At 44.4% G+C, this 26,068-nt stretch overlaps 4 protein-coding genes across 10 annotated transcripts; 2 read left to right on the top strand and 2 right to left on the bottom strand.

Annotated features, from left to right (window-relative positions):
• Window positions 1–408: 408 nt before the first annotated feature.
• On the bottom strand, window positions 409–3,436 carry EMB2076 (Pentatricopeptide repeat (PPR) superfamily protein). Its single transcript, XM_048716104.2, has 2 exons — window positions 1,499–3,436; window positions 409–765 (listed from the first exon to the last, which is right to left on the bottom strand). Exons 1-2 carry the CDS (start codon window positions 3,074–3,076, stop codon window positions 598–600), a joined length of 1,746 nt encoding a protein of 581 aa, XP_048572061.1. The 5' UTR covers window positions 3,077–3,436; the 3' UTR covers window positions 409–597.
• On the bottom strand, window positions 749–15,770 carry LOC125552514 (uncharacterized). Of its 5 annotated transcripts, none has more exons than XM_087518787.1 (5): window positions 15,473–15,770; window positions 14,100–14,196; window positions 11,074–13,578; window positions 10,529–10,615; window positions 749–765 (listed from the first exon to the last, which is right to left on the bottom strand). In XM_087518787.1, exons 3-4 carry the CDS (start codon window positions 13,502–13,504, stop codon window positions 10,554–10,556), a joined length of 2,493 nt encoding a protein of 830 aa, XP_087374913.1. In that variant the 5' UTR covers window positions 13,505–13,578; window positions 14,100–14,196; window positions 15,473–15,770; the 3' UTR covers window positions 749–765; window positions 10,529–10,553. The 5 variants fall into 5 exon arrangements, with proteins under 5 accessions (XP_087374913.1, XP_087374912.1, XP_087374914.1 ...); XM_087518786.1 differs by having other exon boundaries at window positions 11,074–13,581; XM_048716102.2 differs by lacking the exon at window positions 749–765 and adding an exon at window positions 5,283–5,697 and having other exon boundaries at window positions 11,074–13,581.
• Window positions 8,091–10,546, top strand: LOC125552516 (uncharacterized). 3 transcript variants are annotated; one of them, XM_048716107.2, is made up of 6 exons: window positions 8,091–8,410; window positions 8,663–8,748; window positions 9,112–9,327; window positions 9,422–9,761; window positions 9,832–9,880; window positions 10,134–10,546. In XM_048716107.2, the coding sequence occupies exons 1-6, from the start codon at window positions 8,385–8,387 to the stop codon at window positions 10,320–10,322; spliced, it is 906 nt and encodes a 301-aa protein (XP_048572064.1). In that variant the 5' UTR covers window positions 8,091–8,384; the 3' UTR covers window positions 10,323–10,546. The 3 variants fall into 3 exon arrangements, with proteins under 3 accessions (XP_048572064.1, XP_048572065.1, XP_048572063.1); XM_048716108.2 differs by having other exon boundaries at window positions 8,094–8,464; window positions 9,832–9,913; XM_048716106.2 differs by having other exon boundaries at window positions 8,094–8,410; window positions 9,832–9,913.
• Window positions 15,771–23,942: 8,172 nt separating the features above from the next.
• LOC147976432 (protein FAR1-RELATED SEQUENCE 5-like) lies at window positions 23,943–25,377 on the top strand. Its single transcript, XM_087520857.1, has 2 exons — window positions 23,943–24,240; window positions 24,356–25,377. Exons 1-2 carry the CDS (start codon window positions 23,943–23,945, stop codon window positions 25,375–25,377), a joined length of 1,320 nt encoding a protein of 439 aa, XP_087376983.1.
• The last annotated feature ends 691 nt before the right edge of the window (window positions 25,378–26,068 follow it).

Below are 26,068 nucleotides of genomic sequence, written 5' to 3' on the forward strand. Positions count from 1 at the left end.
GAAGACTTGACAAATACTTAGGCTATCGTCGCGCAGGGGCTTTAGTCCAATTTCTTCGCTGGAGTTGGTGGTACATCCATAATTTGAACAGGAGATGGATAGTGGCACAAACCTAATTTTTCCTTCTTTTTTCTGCACATCATAGTAATCTATATAAGGTTAGAACAAAAATTACAGACACACACTTCGTACACCGATGTACATGTAAAAGAAATTCGTAGTTTCCCAAAATATGAAAGCGAACAAAAGCAACCACTTTTTGTTCAAAAAAAAACCAGTTAGGTGGACAGTACATTTTCCGACTACAGAGCACACATTGGGTTCACTGCTTCGTTCGACTGAAATCATTGGGATAGTCAAGACAGAAGCATAGAGCACTATAACAGAATTCTACCGACCCATTGGCTGTTGATATCAAACAGCATATTCCTCGCATTTGTTTGACCATATTGGTCACATTACAGTGAACATAAAATGTGCCAGCATTCTTTCAAACACATTAAGAAAATGCTTGTTTAAGTGTAGTGACAGTAGGTAGGTTACATCTGTGATTGCATTGCACGTTCAGATATGTACAGCAACAAGCTAGTGCTAGGGCTACTCTGCTGACGCGATGTGTTGCAGCATGAACGACCTTGTCTTGCCATCTGGTGTTAGCCCAATGCTCCGCATTTTTGTGTACACCCTCCTGGCTAATCTGATCTTGCCACGCAAACAAAGCCCGTGTATGACCGTGTTGTAGATCGAAGAATCTGGAGCGACCTCCTGCAATGTTCAGAAACTTTCAGTATGGAAATGAATGGTGATTCTAAAGAACCAAGTTTGACAAAATCAAAAACATGAGCGCCAAATCTCAAACAGTTAGCTTAAATGGTTACATATATGACAGTTACTGCTGATATCCAGTATGCATAGCCAAAATGTCGAGTCTAAACTTCATTAAAGGTTTAATTCAATTGTAGCTTACGACCATGCAATCTATCAGTTCTTTTAGGCTAGCAAATGTGAATGCCAAAAAGTCAAGTAGAAAATAAAGCCATGTGTGCCGAAGTGAATTTCATTTGTGCAAAGAACAGAAGTCCACTTGGAACAACAAATTCAGAAATATAAGCACTCACACAGTTATGTGCGAGAGGACTTCCTTTCATATTGCGAATGAAGACTAAGAAAATCAAAGCCTAGGCAAGAAGCTATTTAAGATTTTCATTTGATATAACCCATACTCCTGAAACTTGCTGCTCACTCTCAGTATGGAAGAACCTTACTACAGCAGACAACAGACTTATATCTCAGCTTAACAGTGTTGATTTTCTTAGTCAATTGACCCTGGAGATTGCAACTTTTCCATAATGGTAATGTAGCTTTGAAGAATTGAGAATCGAAGCACCAAATGTTTAGATACTAGAACACTAGAGTAGTCCATAGTAATGCTATGGAAAATTCAAAATCATTACCAGCTAGCTCAACAGAAATAAAACAACAAAGAACAAAATAGTACCTCCAGTATATCCTCTACTTCGTCCCAAAGAGATCCCCAAATGCAAGCTCTTATAACAGATAAATGCGTGAATGTGTCCGGTGAGCACCTCTCATGAGTCATACGCCGGTACACTTTCAGAGCGACTTTTGGCTCACAAGCAACCTCACAAGCACGTATCACGTGATTGTAAGAGACCGCTGAAATTTGCAGTCCGCTTTTTTCCATCATCCACAGCAATTGCAAAGCATGCTCCCACTGACCAAGTCTTTCACAAGACATCAAAGCTATGTTGTAGAGATGACTGTTTAAGACAGACGGATTCTTGGATTTAATTCCTTGGAAAAGCTCTAGGGCGTCCCAGCATCGACCAGACCTATACAGTGCTGACAGCAATGCGCTCCATGTATATTGATCAGGCTCAAGTCCTGAAGATGTTAGAAGATGGTACATCCTAAAGGCGAGCTCGTCTTCACCAGCCTTCCCAAGTGAGTTGATAACCGAATTAAACACAATGATATTGGGCTTCATGCCAGCACTCAACATTCTCCTAAATGTGGCCAGCGCAAACTCCCACCTCCCTTCTTTGGTGCACGAGGCAATGATGGCCTTCATTATGTCTTCACTTGGATCAAGCCCCCCGCGGAGCATTTCCTCATAAGCAGCAATTGCTAACTCAGACTGTCCACATTGCACAAATGTGCTAACCAACAGATCGTAAGTCATCAAGGTTCCACTCAAAGAGTTCTCCGCTAGCCTTCCCCACAGTTTCTCCACTTGCCTCCAGTCTTTCGCTCTTCCGCACGCAGATATCATAGTGTTGTAAACAATCACATCAAGGGTTTCCCTCGATTCATTGCACTCTTCAATCTCACTGAACATTTGCAAGGCAGAGATATAGCCCTCGGTCCTGGCAACAGCCTTGAGTATCAAGGTGTATGTATGGCCAGTTGCCAACCCTTTCCCCTTCATGAACTCATACATCTTCATTGCGTCCACGGAGGAACCTCTGCGGACAAAACTGGCCAAAAGGGAGTTACAGGCGTGCGCGTTGGGCTGAAGGCCTGACGCAAGCATTGAATCAAACAGCTCTATGGCACTCCTGACCTTGTTGGATTGGCTCAGCTTCATCAGCCTTCTGGACAGCAGTTCCTCGTCCCTCTCTTCTAGGAAGTGCAGCCTTGATCCCTCACGCTCGAATTTATCCGCCGGCTCTGAAGCTGACGCTGATGGCACGCTTCTCGCGCCCACAGGGTCCTTCTCCACGGCAGCCGGCCTCGCCGGACGCCGCCGGAGCCCGTGCCTCTGGTGGTAATCGAAACCAGCAGCACCAGGTCGCTCGTCCTCCACGCCCCGGATCCCCAGGCCGGCCTCTTCCTTGCCGGTGACATCAGATTCGAGGACGCACGGGGCCGCTCTGCAAACACACGCCCCTCTCGCCGTCACCGTGCCGCCGCTTACCGGACGGGCGTCACCTCTGCTCCGGCCGCCGGTCGCTGGACGGACTCTCGTGCCCTGGCCGCCCTTCACGCTACGGCGAGGCAGCTCCTGGCTGAAGGAACCGCAGCTTGTGCTGCAGCCGCTCCAAACCGCAGCCATACCCGCGCCAAATGCAAATGGGATACAGGGCTTCCAATCACCAGACTCGAGCAGTGGACGGAGCACCTTGGGCAGACCCGGCAGCCGCGCCCGCCGCGCTGGCGAACCTCCGGCCGGAAGGGCTCGCAGCGCCGCCGCGCCGAGAATGAATCCGCGCTAGGGCTCAGAGAAAAGGTTGACGTCGATGCGCGTAGCTGGGGTGATGGGTGGAGATGAAGCTGCGGGAATGGAGGGGAATCAATCGAAGCCGAGGCCTCGCCGTCCCAACAGAGAAGCTCGCGCGCGAGGCGCCTCCGGTGAGGAGGCGGAGAAGGGGGAGTGTGCCTTATCCCCTTTTCCGTTTCTCTATCTCGCTTTACAGTGGGCCCCCCCGAACATATATCTTCCTTTTACCTCGGGTTTCTTTTGATTCCATTTCAAACATAGGAGTAGAATTTGAAGTTCTCTAACACTGCGTTTGGTTCCATTTCAAACGAGGTTCTGAATTGGATTTGGTATCCCCTAAATTCCAATTCGGTTGTATGGCATGCGCACTGAAACAGTCGCCGGAAATCACACGAATACAGGGACGAAATCGTTTGCACGCACGGAGTTTCCGAGCCCTTCGGCTTTGACTTGGCTGAAAATCTCCCCTTCCGCAAAAGGTAATGCTTCGCTCCTTCTTTTCCCCCGCTCCGCCGCTTGACCTGGAAAAGAGGAGGCGCCAAGCTAGCCGGCGACGGCGCCTTGGGACCTCTCCTCGTCGGCCCTCCTCCTCCTCCTCCTCCTCCTCCTACTACTACTACTACTACTACTCCGGCACATGCATCCCCGCTGCCGCAGCTCGTTCTCTTCATCCCTTTGGTTGTCCCATCTCCTCTGTCACCCCAGCTCCTCCATGGACGCCACGACCTAGTCCTAGTCTTCTGCCGCCGCTCCTCCTCCTCTACCCCTGCTCCGGCGTCCCTCCCATGCCACCAGGCCCTCTCCTCCTCAGCCTTCAGTTCCCATCTCCTATGCTCGTTGCCATCTCCTCTGCCGCCAGATCCCTTCCTATGCCCTCTCCTTCTTCCCCTTCCATTGCTCCACTTCTCCCTCTTTCTTTCCCAGACAATTCAAGTAGTTTGTCAGCACCCGAGTTTATCATATTTCCCCACTCCTTTTTGAAATTTGTTTTGTACAAGTGTTCTTCTTTGGTGAAATCTGCAACTTTTGTTTTGTACTCTGTTCTACATAGTTCTGTACAAGTTACTTCCTGTAATTGCTCACTCGAGAGGTCATGGTTAGTTCAGGTGGAGAGACGATAAAATGCTCGCGTACAGATGGACGATTCATTCAATAGTCACACATTGTACAAACATTGATTTGATGCAAAAAGAACAAAGCACTATGTAATTCCATAGTTTGCCATCCAAACAGGATTTGGTATTGAAACCTCACCAAGATTCCATGAGCCAATTCAATGAGCATCCAAACAAGCGAATTTGTATTCATGTCCATTACAATTTCCTTGTTGAATTGGTATTGAAACCAATTCAATACGAAGGCTTCCAATACAGACATCCAAACGCAGCGTAAGAAGGCTTTATATCTACTATTTCTCCAGAACAAATACATTGAGATATTTGGAATCTGCCATAGTACATGCAATTGTAATTATATTAAATTCGAACCGAAGCTTGCCCCGAATGGATAGGGAAACGAGGTGGACAGTGTGGTAGCGGCAATGGCACGGAAGCTGAGGGAGGCAATTACTGATGTTATTTGTTTGCGAGCCGGAGTCGCCGGTCAAGGTAGATGTCATCTTCAGAGTGGTTAGACTCATTGAAGTGATGACTTGTCGGCCACCGAAAGTGGGATGACCATGGACGGAGATAGGACCAACGATGGCTACAACTTAGGTAGGAAAAGGATGACGAGAGGTTGCCATGTTGTTCACCACGACCGAGGAAGACTATTGATGGGATAAGGTCGAGTGGGAGCTATCGAAAGGTATGTCAAAGCCAAGCGTGGGTTGAGAAAATATAAAGCTCCTCTTTGCATCGCGGCGACGTCCCGCCTTATCTGGTAGTTGTGGTTATGAAAACACCGGCTTTGTCTTCAATGGTGACATCCCATCACTCTGAAACCTTTGTGCATCTTCGCTTATTCCTATAGATTTAAGAGCCTCCCAATATCTCCATATATATTGTAAGATTCCAAACTTTGAAACTTGTACAACCATGACAAAATATCATCCAATAAATGTCCCTCGTCTAGTAAACTTTGAATGCATAGCAATTTGTACCATACTTGATGAAAGAAAAACTATACAGCTTGTCCAAGCACTGAAGCACGCCACCTATCTGAACTTCTCCAGCAAACAACTTCAAAGTCCTTGGATAGTATATAGTATCCAAACCTTTCCCTCGACGGCTAGAGAAACTCTCCCTTCCAAGCTTCATCGAAAAGTCTGTGGATTCGCCTCCACTTTGCTTGACGCTTTGATATCCCATCGCTGGGAGGGGAATCTCGACGCCTCCGCTTCTCTAGTAGTTTGGGTTAGGGTTTTTTAGCGCTTCTTCTTTGAGTTTGTCTTCCAAACTCCGGTCCTCCTCAAGTTCGTCTCGTGAATGTAGTCCACTAAGCTCCGATGAAGATTCCTATTATTAGGGATACAATGGGAAAAACAACACAACGAAGAATGAAAACAAGCAGGAGACACAAGATTTAACGTGGAAAACTCCTCCAACACGAAGAGGAAAAAACCACGGGCGCCAACCAGCAAAACTTCACTATATCGGGGGAGGTTACAAACGTCGGCGAATTTACAACTGATCAACTCATCCCCTGCAGCGGTTTACAAAGGATATATTTAACATAGGTGACCTAAGTCAATACTGATATGTAGACCCAAGCCTACTGGCGACGGGCCTCGCTGCTGGTCAGTAGTTAGCCTTTATCTTTACACTTGAATTTGGATCATAGCATAACACCTATTGTCTCCTTGAGGTGATGAGGTTAGGGTTTCTCGTCACACGTGTGTGATGGCGAGATTTGGTGTCAAATGCTTCAGATTTATTCAAGGGTTCAACGGCGATGATTACGGCTCTAGGGCGTCGACCCTTTACTTTGGCTTAAGGTGGTTTGAAGAAGTTATATAGTGCCTGAAGCCTAGCGTCACGCCAAGTCACTCATGCTGATTTTGAACTACCCTTGAAATCTTGGACGAGAATATGTAGGCTAGTGTGATATTGCTAAAACTTACTGTCTACTATAACGAGTTTTGCCCGGCTCTAGCGAGGAAGGGGCCATGATGGCGGTGCTCTTCTGCTCGCTCCAGTGATTGTAGTCGTCGCTAGTGGTCCACGGACCTGGTTGAAATTTTTATTACCTCTAGTGTTCTTTGTACTGTCATGATTGAGGATGAATAGATAGGAAATTTTATGCAAAAAGAATATATTGCTAAAATTTTTACGTAGTCAAAAACGTCAAAATTAGATGGGACTCACCACAAAATTAGAAGTTGCTAAATTCTCTATTCTTTCTCCTCATGGGCATTGGAGTTGTCACCTTTCCACTTCCACCCTAGGTGAGAGGTGGTAGCATGCATGGCATCAATATCTTTGGATTTGGCATCAGCGTACAGAGCTGCTCCGCTCCTGCATCCCTAATCCAAGGACTTTGAACTTGCTTCTCCGGTAAGTTTGGATAGGTAATCTGCTCGGACGAGTTGCAAAGAGCTCGTTTCCCGACTATAGTATGAACTGTCGCGCATTCGAACTCTGCTATGCGGAGGGGGGGGGGGGTATTTGATGATATGTTACTATGGTGTACAAAGTTTAGAAATTGTTGATGACAATTGTCAGTGTGTATCATGAGCTAATTTCATCTCCTACTTGCAAAATAAAAATATCACAATGACTTACAAGGGCATTAAATGTCGTGGACTCGATTCCTCCATGGAATCTCACAACCGTGATCTTTTGAGATCGAAGTCTTCCATCAACGTGGACGTACAATATCACCATCTATTGGAACCACAGGTCAAAAACCTTTCGTGTCACCACTGCGTTTCGAATCTCCTAAACTCTACTCCTTACATTCTTGCACTTGCATATTTTTTACATTCCACTGTCTATACTCTAGAAATGCATGTGTAAGGTGTGCTTGTAGTACCCTAGCCTTTGCCAAAATCTACCTAAATGCCAAACATGTTAAAATTGGTCACTAGCTCGCGCTAGTTGTCTATTCACCCCCCCCCCCCCCCCCCCCCGCACCCCCCTCCCCCCTCTAGACACTCCTTTGGATCCTAGAGAGGTGGTATCATTGGCCTCAGCGCACAGAGCAGAGCTGCTCCGCTCCTGCATCCCTAATCCAAAGACTTCGAACTTGCTTGTCAGATAAGTTTAGATAGATAATCTGCTGGGACGAGTTGCAAAGAGCTCGTTTTTCGACTATACTATGAATTGTCGTGTGATATTTTACTACGGTTATACAAAGTTTAGAGATTGTTGATTACAATTGGCAGTGTATCTTAATCTAATTTCATCTCCTACTTAAAAAGTAAAAATATGAAGAACTTACAAGGGTACATCAACTGTCGTGACTTGTCGCTTTTCTTTTGGTCTACTGGTCGTGTGCGTGCATCGTCTGGTGCAAAGGTGACGAGAGTTTGCTCTGCATTTTGTAACCTGGTAGCTCTTTTTCGAGAACAAAATCTTGGAAGTTGGAAATCGGAGCCCCTTCTTCGGACAGAAGGTACTAAAGAAAGGATCCTACCGCACTAAAGAAAGAGCAGAGTGGCAAATCTAGCATCCATGGAACAGATCCAGCACTGACGATAAAACAATTAAAAAAACAGAAACTTGAAAGGAACAGGCTCAACGTCGAACTGACACGTGTAACTGGCCAGCAAATTAGAATCCATTATCCAAAGAAAGTGTCCCATTAGCTATGTACAGAGCACGAGAATCATGCATAATTAGGCAGGGGTAATGCACGAGAAGATGCTAATTTGCATTAAGGAAAGCTGTTATTCCCAGGCTAGCTGTCATATTTGACTTGAGCCGAAGGCAGAAGGTGGGATTCTTCTTGGAGGGCAGCGCAAACCCAAAAGGGGATGGATTCTTGAAGGCTTCCATGAAGGTAAAGCAATCCCATCTCGAAGGCTCCAATACATATGCTCTTTGCCTGCCTCCAAGACAACAGTTCCCTTGCCCTCTTCCAACCATCTCCTCCCCCCTCTCGTCTTCCTCCCTTCACCACCTCCAGGTACAAGTAAGCCATAGTTAATGCAAGGCTTGGTGCCCCTTGGAGCTGCTGCTTCTCTACAAATACATTGCGCGCCATGGACGGCGACTTGAAGGCGCTGAGGTAAAGAACTGCGGCATCTAGAGCCGGGCCTGCTAAAAGCTTGGTTGATTAACTGTGAGCTTCTTCTGATCTTCTCCATGCTTAAGTTTGATTTCCTCTCGGAACAATAACTTTTATGTCTTTCTGCTCTCAAAAAAATATTTTATGTTCTTCGTCTTTTCAAGGGCTTCAAAGTTTTCCAGGCCAACATATTAGTTGATCCTTCCCTTTTATTCTACTAGTTTGCTTGTTCTTAGAATCATCCTTTTGTAGGGTTCAGTTTTCTGGAGTAGAAAAGAGAGACAAAGGTGGGGAAGCTTCTACAATACTGCCACAAGAAAACTCGGCTCCTGGAAGAGGTATGTGACCAGATTTGTTCTTTCAGCTTAATAAACATACAATTTGCAAAAGAATAATAATAGATTGTTATGTTATTTTTGTTCAGTAAGAAGTACATTCCACTTATATTCCTATCCTATAGCACTATGATCAAATCAGTTAATCCACACTGTAAAACATAAATTATGGAACCGTCAGATATTCAGATGCTATGAGCAAGGAAACTACTCTTCAAACATATTCATGTCAGAAACCAGCTATAGGTTTTTCCTAATTGAATTCGTGCTGAACTGAATTTTTGTTAGAAGAAACAAATCCATCATGATGAACCAAACAAACAAAAAAAAAGGTACAAAGAATCTGACTGGCATCCCACCTTCCAGCGCAAATGGATAGCGGAGACGAATACAACGCTATATTCGCAGCCACAATTGCCGCAGCGGCATACGCAATCGCAGCAGAAGAAGAGAAACAGAAGGCCAGCCCTGTTCAGCTGCCATCCAAGAGAGGTGAAAGCATAAGAAAGCCTACAGGAGGCAGCAAGATCTCAAGATGGTTCAGTGCCAAAGAGCGTGCAGAAGATGCTGACGAGGGACCAGGTATTCTTATCTATTTCCCACTTAACACAATCCCTTGTCACCTCTACTGTACCAAAACCTCTTATAACAATGTCGCATCGTGTTATCGTTTCAGCCAACGTATCGGTAAGGAGGCCGCTGAAACCAGAACAGAGGAAGCCCGGAGGCACGGGTTCAGACCAGAAGGTGCCATTGCCACTTCCACCAAAGATGCATGATTCTTCTGTGGGAGCAAAAAAGGCTCCAGGATCCTCCAGAAAATCACCAGAGAAGAAAGGAAGCAAGAGGTTTGAGCAGGAGCAGGCAGTTCAGAGGGTACCAACCGCTGTCAGGCCAGCAACATCATATCAGTCTAGGCGGAACGACGATGGCGCAGCAGGAGTAACTGCTATTGCCGGCACACAAAGCAAGGCTGATGCATGGGAGAAGGAAAGGCTTGCTAGAGTCAGGGAGGAGTGAGTATAAATATTTTAGTTTTTGCTAATTATTTGATGCAGCTACACCTAACATAACCGCCGAATTTAGGTACGAAAAGATGATGGAAACCATAGCCGAGTGGGAGACTGAGAAGAAGGTGAAGGCCAAGCGCCAAAAAGAACAGAAAGAGGTTTTTGTTGATTCGAAAGCATAATTTGATAGAGCAGAGCAGCATGTTTCTCTTTTTTTAGAAGAATAGGGCACTGTGTTTTTCATTGTTATTATTAATTATTTTATTTGCGGGGGTATAATAATCCTTTTGTGCAAAACCAAATCATTATCATGATTCATGATGCAATTAGTTACTAAAATGACGGGGCTGAAGGAACTGAGAATTTGCTAAATTGCAGGTTGCGTTGGACAGAAAGAGAGCGAAACAACTGGCAGAGTACAATCAGGAAATGACAAGGATCAACAAAATCGCTGGAGGAGCAAGGTCAATGGCAGGGGAAAGGAAATACGAGGATGAGAAAAAGATCAGAGAGAAGGCCAAGAAGATACGATCAACAGGAAAGTCTCCCCGTGGATGCTGCTTTTGAGACATTGCCATTCTACAAAATTTGAAACGAAATGGACGGCATGACTTGAATGTGATATAAGTCTCACAACAGCCATGTACTGTATCGTATTATAAAATGTATTTGGTTTGATGAGTGATAAGAGTGTAGAGTTGCATCCAACATGCAATTGCATTGTATCAGGATCAACATAAGAAAGTTTGAAGGGTGTGGATGATGAAAAGTACCATGGAATTATCTGTGCATGCATCTTCAAGATGAAGCAGGGACTGTAAGAAAATAAGCATTGCAACAGCACACGTTTAGGAGCTCCCCTGCATCCAAGGCCAATAACATACAAATAAACCCACCAGGATAGCAAATTCAAACCCAAGATTAAGAGCAGCATGCTTGTAACAAGTTTCAAACCAACACTCTTGTATTATAGAACTTCGTAAATCCAAGCCAACAAAAGCACACTTGGTTTTGTTTTCTTGGTGTCTCAATCGATTTACATTGAAATATAATTGAAAGCACTATCTGCATGAAGCCCCTTGGCTATGCACTGTAATAATCCAAACCTTTGGGCAAATGTTACTTCTCGCCACAAGAGATGCAACACGCAAGCTATACAAAAATACTCTTCACTAAATCCAGTTTCGGAGGAAAAAGAAAGAAGATTCCAGAACATTAATGAGAAAATTTGGCGATTCCGTAATATGTGCATATATAATCTACAATGGCTCATCCCGTGCCTTTTCATCTTCATCTTGAGCTAAATATGGTGAGTTACCTGCCTGTGGTGTAGTGGGATTGCCGTCCTGGAGAAGTATCACTGTTTCAAAAGCACCAACCAAAGCTTTTACCTTGCTTTTCCTAGACTCCACAAGCTTGCTTGCAGTTTCTTCTATTACATTGTTGAATAGCCCCTGCGCATCTTTCTTGTCTTGTGTATCTTGATGCCTCAGTTTCACTGAAGGAGATTCCAAGTCAGGCTCAGTAGGAACACCATTATTTCTGGTATTCCTCTTAAAAATCCTTCTCACTAGCTGACCTTCACCATTTGCAACTTCATTGGCAGCTCTTCTTCTAAATATGAGTCTTCTCGGGCCATTACTGTCTGGGGTGAGTTCTACAATTTTACCCCTTTTAAACTTCAATTTGTAAGGTGTGGTACTAGCATCATCTGGGTGAAGTGATGAGATCCTTTGCAGCCTTTGGCCTTTAGCCTTTGAAGAGTCATCATTTGGGTTGATTGCTTCTCCTTCATCTTCTGCATCAAACTCATCTAATTCAATTAACTCATAATCATATTCTTCATAATTTTCATCATCTGATAGTTCTTCCACTAACTGTTGAGCAACAATCATTGATTTCAGTTCATCCTGTTGAAAGGAGCCATTGTTATGGACACTTGCTAACTCATCATTTTGTAGATTAGAATCAGTTAGCACAGACTTTGATTGCTCCGTAAGTTCACCATCTGATGAAGCTTCTAAAATTGATTGGCAATGAGATGTACTATTAATATTCTCAACATCGTCAATTTCAGCAGCCTCGACATTTTCAGCTACATTTCCTGTAGTGCAATCAAGGCAAGACTCCGGAGGCCCTTGAAGGTCTTCATGAGCTCCCATGTCCTCCCTACTTTCAGTGATTACAGACTCCACACTAGCATTGACTTTCACTCCATCAGCTTCAACTTCTGGCGTACTTTCAGCTAATACAGAATCATATACATCTGCATTTTGCACAGCTGTCAGTTGTTTAGGTAGCTGGCAGAGAGCTGCAGCATCTGCTCGGATGTCTTCATCCGTTGAAGCTCGATTATCAGCAGAATTCTTCTCCGGTTGCATATGCTCTAGGTAAGGTTTACTGAGCATAGTCTTGAGTGCCTGATTATCAAATGATCGCTGCAATTCAACAGCAACGGGGAGTTCAGAGACCAATGGTTCGCTCACTTCATTACTTCCCACTACATCATCCTCTAAACTGAATCTACTTGTTTCTTTTCGTGCTGGTCGAGATTCTTCTACATATTCTGTGGCATGTGAAGATAGTTCTGCTAACGCTGACTCCACCAGATGGCCTGTAATAGATGAACCTTGCACATCCTCTTCGTCTGTTTCAACAGGAGTCAAGTCAGATTGGACAGACGATGATGAGGACATGTCCAAGTCATCATCTGAACTTATTCTGCTTTCTTCTTCTGGTGCTGTTTGAGAAATGTCTCCATATTCTGTGGCATCTGGAAACAGCTCCACTACTGTTGACTCCACATTATAGCTTGTAACACATGAATTTTGCACATCATCTTCTTGTAATTCAACAGAGGCAATAAACTCGTCTTCAATGGAGAATGGTGTTCTGGGCACATCTGAGCGTTCCTTGCCGTTGATACTTGCATTGCTGGACCTCATCGAACTTCTTCCAGTCTTACCAGTATTGCTTGTGTGCTTGCCAGTAATAATTGCTGGTGAAGAAGGAAGCTTTCCTTTCAGAGTACTTTTATCTTTTGAAGATACAAGATTATTAGAAGCCTGAGATGACACAGGAACTTTCTTAATCGAGTTGAGTTTAGTAGGAAGTGAAGCTGGTTTCTTAACTAACGGTTGCTTGACAGTCGTGTCCTTCTCCACAGTTCTAGCTTTTTCCTGCAGTGTCTTCTCTGGCAATTTCGAACCCTTAACTGGCATTGCTGCTTTTTTATCAAGATTGGGTACTCCGCTGGAATACCTTGGATTAGCCAAAGTCCTCTGTGCAACCATTGGATGTTTCTTTCTGCCATCAGAGTTCACATTTTTATGATCAGCTGATAAAGCAATACGTGGGACCAAGTGTTCCGATGATTCAGTGCCTCTCAAATTTGCTGATTTTATCTTGTGAACAACACGATCAGCTTCACCCAGTGATATACTCGACTTGACTAGTGAAACATTTCTTCTGTTCCTGACATCCTTGGGTGTATCTAAGATAACTGATCCATGCAGTGTCAAATTATTTGGATGAGTTGGAAGTTTCTTTCTTCTCCCTCCTAAAAGCAGAAGCTTTTCTTCAGAAGGATTCCTGTGTCCATGCTTGCATAAATCATGGCATGAGCCTGTAGAAGGTCTTAGGTAGCGTGATACCGTCTTCTCGTTCTTTTTTGAAGAATATGAAGCTGAAGCTGAGCTCGTAGGAGTGGTGGTACCAAATGAATTTCTACTTTCCAAAACTTTGGACATCGAGGCCTCCCGGTAGCTGAGATAGCGCTTGTCTCAGCTGAGTGTTATTCCTTTTGAATTGGAGAATATCTAGACTGCTGTAATAAAGAGCATGTGTTATTAATCAGAACTTGCATAACCACATCCAAAGAGTCAACAAAAAAATAGAAAAAAAGGTAATTCTAAAAAAAAGTTAGCATCACAGAACTGTACCAAATCCAATCACTTAAATAACCACACAAATTTGAGATACCTAATCTTATCTGTGAACACTGCACGCTCTAGAGTAAGGAAGTATGCATCATCTTAAATTACAGTTATGGTCATCTGAATAGCATGTGTGCGAGTTGATCCCAACCGCTTACTGGCATCGAACTTTTTTGTATGCAAAAAACATGTTCCACCTCATCCTAGTTATTAACTTTCAAAAGAATTTATAGCCTGACAATTGATATGCTGCTGCTGTTGTTGGGGGCAAACAGTACCATAACAAGGCAAATGGAAATTCTTCCTACAAGGTTGAAGTGTTTGAAGCCAAACTGAAAGATTAAAGAAAAAAAAGTCTTAAGCACAACCTAGATAAAACGCCGTCACATGAGTAGCAGGGTAGCATTACCTCCCAAAAGAAGATATCGAGAAGTTCGATGTTCACACCTCTGACAATAATTGTTGAAGAGTGTATCCAAATCCAATTCCCGAGGAAAATAATAGGCCTGAAAGTGCAAGGGGACAAGGTCATTTTGGCATCAATAATGTCAATATCCACTGTTCACATATTAATTGAGTATAAAGAACAATAAAGTGCCCATCCTCGCAACTAGCTTGCACTATCATTTATTTCCTCACCAACTGTTATTGTACCAGCTGCACTACTGAATTTTTTCTTTATAAAAATGAAAAGAAAAGGACGATCATAAAGATATTGGCAAGCTCTTACGACTGAAATGATGGAAATGGAACAGAGTATGACAGAACACCTATTTCTTTGATATAACAGAAGGGCAATCAAGAATTACAAGTTCAACTGTCCATGTCTAATAGTAGAACAAAAGAGTTGATCCAACTCCAAAAACCAACTACCCCTGTCTTGCCTGATACTGAATGAATCCAAATATATTAATGACAGTATACTATACAAATACAAGAGCAGAAGTGACAACCAAAAAGTCCATACGCAATGATTATATGTATCTTACTGTACTTATTCTTAAGCTGCCCTCCAAGACCCCTTCCTATGTTTCCAAGGAAATAAAAATCCCCAGGATCCCACTTCCCATCAAACGTTTCGCACCCAATTACTGATCATTAACAACAACAGGACCAGCTTTTTTCTAGCCAAGCTGGCATAGATCCAACAGTTCCACCCCCACTGTTTTCCAGCTAGGAACTGCGAGGACAAAAAAGCACAAGCTGCCAACCAAAACCCCTACGGAGAGAAGAGAAACCTACGCTGGTCAGCTCAAACGTGGCTGACAGTCTGACACCTTTTCGACGGAATCTTGTAATCTTGCATTTGACAGTAATAAGATTAGCAAGTTAATAATCAGACCATTGGAGCAAAACAGTTCCTCGCGACCGCGAAATTTGGGAACAAGGGCGACTTAATTGGGAATTTAGGAAGAATTAAGTGTAATCAGCAAATGAACAGAATATATATTTTTTCTAGAAGAAGATGATCTAAATTTTTTTCTAGAAGAAAGCATAGGTTTTGCAGGTTCCCATTGTAATCGTGGGGGGAAGGGGGTGAGCTGAAACGGGAAGAAACAGATCGACAGACCGGTCAATGCAAATATTGCGCGTTCATATTTTCTCCAACGCGAAATCCCCTCTTGCCCGCGACACGTTTGGCTCGACCTGACCAGCCCCCGACGAACCTCAACTCACACACATGGCCGAATCCAGATAAGCGGTCGCGGAAGGGGAAGCACGCGAATCAAACCCACACCCAACGAAGCAGGCAGGAGATACTGGCGCGAAGATCATGAATACCTTGGGGAGACAGAGGCCGGATCGGAGCCTCCTCCCGGTCGGCCTCCCTTCCCCGCGGCGAGTCGCCTGAGCGGAGGCGGCAGTGGGCGAGGAAGGAGGAGGAGGAGGCGGTGGCGGTGGCGGCGACGCAGGCAGGCAGCTGGGCTGGGCAGGCAAAGGCAGGCGGGCGGGCTCCCCCTCCCCCTTCTCGAGGAAGGAAGGAAGGAAGTCGTGCGCGCAACAACCGTCTGCTTCACTATTGCGCGTAGCGTATCGTCTTCGCGGCGTTGTTTTTGCTGTCTGCCTGCCTGCCTTCCCCGCGGCACGCCGCAGATCTGGTGCGGGGCCCGGTTACAAGCAGTGTGAGCGAAGGCTTTTAGCAAAAAAAAAGGAAGAGAAAAACAGCTGGGGAAGGGGACGCAAGCGAACGTCATTTGACGGCAGTTTTAGTTGTCAAAAATAAAATCAAACAACGGTAGTTTTACAAAGAAGCTGTCATGTCGCTCTGAAAAAACCAGTCCGTGTATATAAGCACTTGTGTCTGTACTGATGTTAAAAAAAAACAATCCACCCGTGCCACCCTCTCCGGCAAACATTCGCCGGTTATGAGCGCCCTTTAGCAAAGATCTTTTTTTCTTAAAACAACTGCAGACGCACTCATACATATGCATACACCATACCATATGAGCATCTCTGAGAGACTGAGCTAGCATCTCGAGTCTATGGGAACGTCTCCTTCAGCTAAACGAACATCACCGGAAAGCCTCAAATAAATCTAAAAAAATGCGAGCAGTAGTGAGTCTAGTACTTGAATACTGATGAGCTGATTCCATCACAAAAAACCAAAACCTAACCATCTGAGTTAGGCTCATTTTATGGTTTTTAGCAAAGATCTAAACATCGGGGTAGACAAATCGGATACCGCCCAGGACCAAAAACGTCACCCAACCGACTCCTTTAAAGTCAGTCAATATGCTCGCACTATCTAGCACCTCTCAAACCCAGCTCATATGTGGCACGGGTATCGAGACGCTTGTATGTGCTCGTACGCATTCACCATGTCAGACTGACGGGCGAGACCCAGCAACAACCCATTGGTCCGCCGGGAAGGTTATCGGTGCGAAGACCACATTCATGTCGCCGCTCTGGCGTGCCGCCCGAGGGGTCAAGAACTCGGTTATTTAAGCTAGACAACGAGGGCAAGCCCTCCTCCCACTTCCTATTGTCTGTGCCGCCACCGCTTCCTTGTCCTCATCCCCTTCCGATCTGACCTCGCCGGCCACCCTAGTCCATCAAAAGGTGATGTATTACAAACTGTTGAAGTAGGAGCGCTAGGCAGAGATAGTAGCCGAGATGCGCATAATCGATGCATGTCGCGCCGCTCGCATTGTGGAGGAAGAGGAGGTGGTGGCAGCAGAGGACAAGGCCGTCGTGTAGGAGGAGGCGGGCATGGAGGAGGTGGAGGTAGAGTTCCACCTCACCCAAGCCGCGGAAACGCATTTGAAGGTCGAGCATGCGGGCGCTACCACCTTTGCGAACCTTGTCGCCGATCTCATTCTTGTGGCCGAAAACCAGGCCATCTTAAAGTTGTTCCAGTCTAAGTAGGAGGTGGCGGTGAACCTCCGCCTTATCCACATCCACGACATGAGTGGAAAGATAACAATGGTTTGCATTGGGTCCTAGTTTTTGGAAACAACATGGATCCTCTTTGTCGCCATGCTCGGCCCATGTGCGAAGACTTTTTTGGGCTTCTGCCTCATAAGGGGGACTCGTCCATGCTAGGTTTGAAAGGATATTGTGTCTTATTTGAGGCACAAGGATTTGTGGCACGTATGTTTTAAGGCACCGAGTCCCTCGCATGTGCTTTTATTTTTGGCTTCCTATTTTTAAACTGTTATATCTTTTGAATAAAAAATCTAGATTAAGTTATTTTCCGTATTCATATTTCCCGTGATGAGGGCTTTCAAACAAGATTCATTTTAAATACGTTTTGACAAATTTTGAAAATAAATGTTAAGTGTCAACTCTTGAAACGTAGTATGAGCGAGCAATAAAATCATGTTTTTTGTGCCTACGACCGACAAAAAAAAAGTCTTAAAATTTTATCTATGAAACTTGGTAAGAATAAGCGAGAAAATCGCAAGTTTCAACGATTGAAACTCAAGATTTATTGTGCCTTCGCGCGTGATCACGCTACTTCGTGAATCGCGAGGCAATCGAACGGCCCGGTAGAGCTTGACAGGAGCGTGCTCCGGCACGTGCGTGTCCTGCAAATTTCCACTATTTGAGCTGGATCAAAAATCCAAGAGTTTCCGTATGCTAGAGGTGATGACTTTATTGTTTTGTTGCTCTAAATGTTCCTCGCCAGGAAGTACTGTTCTGGTTTACTTTTGGCACTACCCACTTGGGCTCTGAAGAGTTTGCGTAATCTGGCCGACTGTTAGAGATCCAATTTTACGATTTATTTCAGTCTTACCATCAAATTTTCGTGCAAGGTGTGCATATATTGGTAGCTTCTTCAACTTCGACGTGGCTGTGTGTGCTACAGTATTACGTATTTCCTAAAATTAGACTAGTCACCGAAGAATCAATCAAACACCACCACGTCGATGGTCTTGGTCAAAATTGGGTGACGATGCAGATCAGCCACACCTCCACGCCTGCTAAACCAGCTGGTGACTGAGGTCGCGACGATACCAATCCATCAAACACGTATCATCGCATCGGGTCGATCGCGTGCGACTTGCATTGCACTCGCACGTCGTTTAGATACTCCATCAGCAGATCTGATCGATACCGCTCGTCTCGTGCAGGAGTGCTCTCTAGAATTTCAGCTGCCCCGCGAATTATTAGTTATTGATTACGTGTACTCCTCAAGGCGAACAAAAGCCGACGTGCCGAAAGCTAGCAAACGCCAATCCTCGGAGCAATCAGCACGTAGTACCCATGTAGGATATGTCGGTACATGTTAATTACCATTGCTTTGATCAAAAAATCATTAGGATGTGAGATGTTTAATTAGTCCGCTGCTAAAGCATAGGGGGCGCTTGAACCACGTCACATTAAAAAAAAGGATGCTTGGAGGCCAAGCAACAGAAAATGAGAGGAAGACGAGTGGGGAATCTGAGAGTTGGTTTTGGTCGGTCAGTGCTGGGTCAGAGGGAGTGATGGCCTTTACTTCTTTCCGCCGTCCATTTCATTTTGTTGTAGCAGCCTATGTTTGGTTGGCACATTTGGTTATAAAAACTTATACTAATAGCTTACGCTAAGGAATATAACGACTCTGGTGAAATGCGATATACGGTGAAATTTGGTTCACTGTGCCTGGTCAAACGTGCAAGTTACTACTATTTGTTTTGCAGCCAAGACAAGTTTTGTGCAATTTAAAAGTAGATAATATATCCTCAGCTAGTCAGCTTTGAATCCCGTTGTAAATAGAAAATGTTAAATGAAGACCGAGCTTCATGGAGGCTGTAATTTAAAAACTTCAAAATTCAAACTTCTCAGACTTACAAAATTCTAAAGAAAAACACATATGCCTGGATACATAATGTACACTTGTGCAAATTTTCAGGTTGAAATAAGTTAAAATGAGAGATACACAAAAAGAAAAATAACTAGGGCTTTTAGCATACACATTGTTCATCCTTAAAGTCCATGATTTTTTTGTGCTGCTCACAATTCAAGGTATTTCACCCTGAAATTTTACACACATACACATTTACATCCTTGTATACATGTCTATTTTGAAATTGTATACATGTGAAATTCTCCGTGTCTATTTTTAAACTGGAAAGTTTGAATTTTGAATTTTTCAAAATTAAGGCTCCAAGGAGCTCGTTCTAAAAAATGGTCTACTCGTTGTAAATTTCATCTGAATATGATAGTAGTTGTTGGCTACTAAAAATGTGCCTCCAGGCTTTGCTGTTGAGCCCAAGGATTCGCTTCCCTCTACCTGCTGCTCTGGCGACAGGTGGTGGGGAAGGGGATTCCGATGCCTTCGCTCCAGCTAGTATTTTAGGTTAGTAGGGTTTTTTTAGTCCAAGTGACGCACCCAGGCGGATGGCGGTGCTTCTTATTTGAATTTGTCTTATGAGTTTCAATCCTTCCCGCATTCGTCCATCTGGATGTAGTCGACGAAGCCTCGACATAGAATCATGTCATTTTCTTGGGTCAGCGAGATTAGGGTTTCTCGTCGTGCATACACGAAGGTGAGATTTGATGCCAGATGCTTCAGTTCTATTTAAGGGTTCAATGACGATGACATCGGCTCCAGGGTGCTGGTCCTTAGTGGCACGTGCACGAAGATTTTCTAGTTTTCATCAACAAGGTTAAGCCGGCTTCCGTAGAGGAGCGGCGACAACGATGTGTCAGTGACTCATTCTAACGGCGGTAGTGGTCATTCGATGGTCTAGAGACCTTGATATAAATTTTATTATGATCGGGGTGCATTTTTTTTAAAGGATTCAGGTCTATTAGAAAAGTTCATTATAAGTATAAAACACGCGTTTTATACTTTCGATGAACTTTTATAATAGACCTTTAAAAAAAATGCTACACGATACAAACACTTTTTGGTGCCTTTCGGGGAACATGGAGCTCCAGACGCGAAGAAGGACCGTGGCTATGTATCGCTTGCTGCGATACACAACACAGTGTCGCCTACAGTACTCCGTAAATGGCCGGCCCAGTGCGCGGGAGGAGCAACACCTGTGCTCCATGAATTTTTTTTCTCTTTACCTTTTTTTTTCTCTGATGAAATTTATTTATATAACAAAAATGGAAATAATTTTTATTAAATTATACAAATTCTCACTACAAATTCCAAAAATGTTAACGCGGTGTTAAGATATTGTTGATAGCATAAAAAAATCGTGAAAACAAAAAATGTCCCTAGTTTAAAAACAATTTATGGGGAACTTACAAAATGTTTGTGTTATACAAAAAAATGTTTCATACCATTAAAAAATTATTTGATATTTTATAAAAATATTCACATATTTTAAAATTATGTACGTGGCATTTTTAGGAATGTTTATACAATGTAAAAAAAGTTTGCATAGTATAAAAAATATTTTGTACCATTCAAAAAAAATGTACATTACATTCTAAACAAATATTCTCGCATTTTCAAAAAGCTGGCCATGAAATTTAAAAAATTATAATGTAAAGAATTTTTCGTGTGGTTTAAAAAATGTTTCATGCCAACTTAAAAAATCAATATGTATTTGAAAAATGTTTAACATGTATAGAAAAAAAAATGCTCGAAGCATGTATTTGAAATAATATGTACATCTTATATTTGAAAAATACTCAATGTGTATCAAAAAAGTTTCACATGTATATGAAATGTACAATGTGTTTTTAGAAAAGTAGACATGTACTAGAAAAAGGAAAAGATATAATGAAAAAATCCGAAGAAAACCTGAGAGGAAATGCCAAAAGAACAGAAAACCAAAGAAACTAGAGTAAAGAAACACAATAAAACAGAAAATGAAAAAAAAAACCCAAAGAAACACGGTGAAAACATAGAAAACAGATAAAAAACGAAAAAACCCAAAGAAACAAACAGAAAATCAAAATTGTACATCTGTCTCGCGGTGAAGAAGGTGAGAGCCCGCTACTTTGATCTCTTTCCCGCTGATCGTGATACCCACCCTGTGACATGATAAATTCCAACATGCTTCTATACTGAAAAAGAATTTCACCCCGTTTTATATATAAAGCAACGATCATCAATAATTTGAAATAGACACACGGCACCACAACGCACATCCAAGACATGATACGTAAGCGTTGAGCGCAACAACATCATTCCAAGCACTACAAGAGCAACCGGGGTACTCAGCCGTGAACACGCCGCCGCGAAAAGATGGAGCCGCCCACATACTTGTATTTCACTCCTATATTGTCTCTGCCTTTTATTACTAGGACACCGATAACTGCCACACGTGTGGTGTATCGGGTGGTTGTGCCGCACGCCATGTGTGGTACGGAGACGATCCCGCCCGCACGACCGCGTCCGGGCGCGCGCAGCCACAGGCCGCACGTCCGGTGTGTGGCAAAATCGCCCACATGTCCGGGCAAACGACCGCACTGCCCGCACGACCCAGCACGCCAGTCATCCCGCCCTCCTTTCGATCCCCAGTCCGACCCGCCGCCATCTTCTCCTACCTCTCGATCCCCTACCTCCATCGCCTTTCTTCTCTGGTTGCCATGGCAACCAGAGCAGATCCACAGCGCCTTCCCACCGCTAACCACCCCCAACCCCGCCCTTTAAGACGACCAGCTAAAAACAGGTGAATCTCCGATCTCCTGTTTCTCGTCCTTCTTCTGGCCAGAAATTTGAAATTACAAATTTGCCAACGAAGATGGCGACTGGATCCACGCTATCAGGGAAAAACACCCCACGGATTTGTGTGTGTTCGCATTTGACAACCAACATACGCCAGATCTGCCATGTACTATGCTAGAGTTGAGCTAAGATTCTCGGTTGGCTTGGTGCGAATAGTTGGTAATGAAGGATGCGTAGGAATCACTAAAAAAGGGAGAGAAAGGAGAAATTTGGCGTAGGGAGGTAGGAAAAATAATTGCCACTTGTGTCTAACATCAGTTGCCACCTATCATTGCCCTTAACTGCCACCATGTTATCTTGTTGCTTGCCATCCTATTTTATTGGTTGTTGCCATCGCTTCAAAATGATAGCTGGCACCCAGATTTCAGAAAAGAGAGTAGATGTGCGTGTCCTACTTGCCATGATGTGTTGGTTGCCTACGCAGGAAATGTGATAAGATTGCCATGTTATCTTCTACGTGCAAACAGCAAGAATGCATTTTTTGCGGATTGTTGATGCGTTCTTGTTCATGCAGTGACTGAAAACACATTGGCAGAAACAAAACGGGGAAGAATGAATCACGAAGATGGCACTGATCCTTGGTTTTCTCAAAGGCTGGAAACGTCCCCTTGGGATGCAGCAGAGTACAGTCAACTCATTTCTATAGGGTTGTTGCTGCCACTACTAGAGCAGTACGCGGGCATCGGTACAATGCATGATAACAAAAAAAGAACATTTGCCATGTTCGCGGCGATAAAGATGTCATTCTACTTATGTCTTATAATGTCATTTTTCGCAAGTTCTTATGACCAAAACACATTCAGGGGGGCACCATGGCAAGTTCAGTCACATGGCGCTAACACTGACAAATGTACGGGCAACCAACTTCAAGTAGCTAATGTGGCAAATCAAGGTAACGCATACGCAAAAGAAACATACTGGTGTGGACATGAAAATTAAACTTGCAAAGGATGGCAAAAGACTCACGAGTTATATCGGAAAAAATGTAGGACCTTCCATGCAACACGTGGCATCAGGCGGCAACCATGTTCCTGCCATCGACGTCATACACATGTGAGTCCATGAAGTGAAGTTGTGGACAGTGAATTAGGAGAATTAGCATAGCTGACTGATGCAGTTGCCATGCCTGGACAGCTGCAGTTGCCATGCCTGGACAACTGCAGTTGCCATGTGTCATAAAATGTGATTGCAAATGTCTAAAACAACTGTGGACGACATGGGTGAACAAACAATGTGTGGCATGGATGCACCGCTACATATGCCATGTTGAACAAACTATAGTTGTCATGCATTGTCTAGCTACTAACATGATCACAGGTTGTTATGGTGGAACCATATCGGCAAACGTCTCATGGCAAGCTTCACAGTTGCAGGACAACGCTATTGCAGATAGAGCACATCAAATTGGAATGACAGACCACATAAGATCAGCACATGCGGCACAACAAGGTAAAAAATGTGAACCAAAAAACAGTGCATTTGCATTTGTGGGAATAGCATCATTAGCATGTGAGGAAAAGTAGATTTGTAACGTGGTGGTGGAAAAAACAAACAAAAAATGCTACCAAGTGGTCACGTGCAAAAGAGTCATCTATTGTCTTCGGGTTTTGCCAATTGATATACGAGTGTGTGCAACATTCATGATTGATCGCATTTGCCTAGTGAGCTCGAACCTAGAATACAAGTTTTGATGCTAGAAGATATTGGTTGCAATGTCTTGGCAACAGTAGTTGCCATGTATGTTGGACTGTAGCTGCCATGGCTATAGAACCCAAGTTTTGATGCTAGAAGATGCTGGTTGCCATGTATTGGCAACAGTGGTTGTCATGTTTGTTAGACTGTAGCTGCCATGACTGGAGAACTACAGTTGCCATGCATGGCCATATGTAGATTCCACAGCTTGTTGTGTGAATGATGTCATGCCAAATCACATGCAGTTGCTAATATTTCGTTACGATAAACATGCCATCCAAGCAAAGTGCTTACGCTCGTAACTGTTTTTTTATTGCATGACCTTCAACTACAATCAACAGCAGCGCGGGAACATCTACCGTGGGAAGCTCTGAGCGCACGGAAGAAGCGTTCCACCAGCCATCCAATAATCATGCCACAAACAACGCAGAGTCAGTGTCGAAAATGGCAATGGTTCCAGCAATGCCGACAGTCACACCTTTGCACACCAGCACAAGCAACACTCAAGCAGATGAAACAGCCGCCGATACTGAAGTGAATGATGAAACTGATGATGAAGCACAAGGGGATGCAAAAGATGGGCAATCAGAAATCATGGTACCTCAGCCACCGTGTGTTGGGCAGATATTTGATTCGTTCGAAGATGCCAAGGAATTCTACCAGAGATATGCAATGTTCCATGGGATTGCGGTCAACACCGAATACCATAGGAAAATTAAAAAAACTAACGAGTACAGCAGAGGTGCTACAAGGCCCGAAGGAACAAGAAGGGTAAAGGTGTTGCCCTGTCGTTCCGGAACGAAAGAGAGGTATCATTGTCAAGACGGAATGCCCTGTCCGGTGTAAGCTAAACGTAGATGGAGCACGGTGGGTGGTCACTGAATATTTTGACGAGCACAACCACGAACTCATAAAGAAGTTTGACCTGGTAAAATTTCTGAGCGCCCACAGAGGATTCACTCCCCTCGAGAAGAAATTCATAAAGCTGCTACATGATTGTAACGTCGGTCCATCAAGAATGGTCCAAATACTGTCCCTCATCCACAGCGGAGATGATAGGCTGAGTAGCATGCCCTACATACCGGCAGACATCACAAACCTAAAGGCAAAGTACCGTAGAGAGAGCAGGTTGGCTGACATAGAAGACACGATAGCCTACTTCGATGAGAAAGCAAAAGCAGATCCAAATTTCTTCTACAGGATAAGATTGGACGATGAGGACCGTGTCAGGAACATGTATTGGGTGGATGGTGCTGCAAGAAGAGCCTACAAACATTTCCGAGATTGCATTTCGTTCGACGCGACATATCTCACTAATACGTACAAGATGCCATGCGCTCCATTCATAGGAATAAATAACCACAATCAGTCATTGCAGTTCGGATGCGGGCTTGTTCGGAACGAAGACACGGATGGGTACACTTGGCTGTTCAAAACCTTCTTAGAGTGCATGGGTGGACTTGCTCCGATGAACATAATAACAGACCAGGATTTTAGCATGCGTGCAGGCATAGAGGAGATCTTTTCGTGGGCAGTGCACAGGCACTGTAGGTGGCACATTATAAAGAAGGCTGAGGAGACGCTAGGACCGTTATTTGCTGACCGTCCAGAGCTGCACAAGGCATTCGAACTGTGCGTGGACCACAGCTTGACGGTGGAGGAGTTTGAACGGAGCTGGATGGCTATGATTGAAACATATCAAGTCCAAGACAACGAGACGCTTGCTAGCCTATGGGAGAAGCGAATGTACTGGGTGCCGACCTACTTCATGCAGTGCTTCTTCCCATTTCTGCAGACTACGCAGCGTAGCGAGGGGTTCAATGCAGTTCTGAAGCGGTACGTGAGCCCTGGCAACTCATTGCTGCAGTTTGCCAAGTAATACACGGCTTTGCAACAAAAAATACCGGGATCTGAGCTACAGCAGGAAGCAAACACCGTGCTCAAGCAACCTAAATTGCTAACATATTTACCAATGGAGAGGCAGATGAGCAAGACTGCTGGGTTCTACGGTAGGGTGCGTCGACTGCAAATTAAAATTTTCCTATACGCAGAACAACCAAGAACATGCTATGGGAGATGGATCACAGTTTGTTACCACTAGACGCGCTAGTGTTGTGCAGCGGAAGAAGAGTTGGGGCAGCGCGTCCGCGTGGATCGTCTCCTCCTCGTCCGATCTCCCTCGTGCAGCCGGTAATCGGTTCCCACGTATAGGTTCACCGGAGCGGCGCAAGTGCACTGCCTCTAACGGTATCCGCGCGTGCAGGAGGAACATCGTGCGGAGAACTACTAGGTCCGATCACACAACCGGCGGCGAGTGGAGGTGTCTATTCGCAACACATGCAAACCCTAGTGACAGCGCCGAAGCGATCAACCGCATGAGTATGCCGCACCCCACTTTATATAGGTGTCCGTCGCGGGCTCAATACTTGGGTCTCGCACGGACCCTAAAGCCCATAAGTCTACTCGGCCACAATCCGAATACAGCTCGGATCACATCCGACCAGTGTTCTCAAATCCAACCTCGTAGGTTCCTTCCCTTGAGCGCACGACCCCTTAGGTTCAAGCCGGCT

Source organism: Triticum urartu, chromosome 4A (genome assembly GCF_056163025.1).
Source record: "Triticum urartu cultivar PI428250 chromosome 4A, HENAU_Tu73, whole genome shotgun sequence".
Taxonomy (NCBI): domain Eukaryota; kingdom Viridiplantae; phylum Streptophyta; class Magnoliopsida; order Poales; family Poaceae; genus Triticum; species Triticum urartu.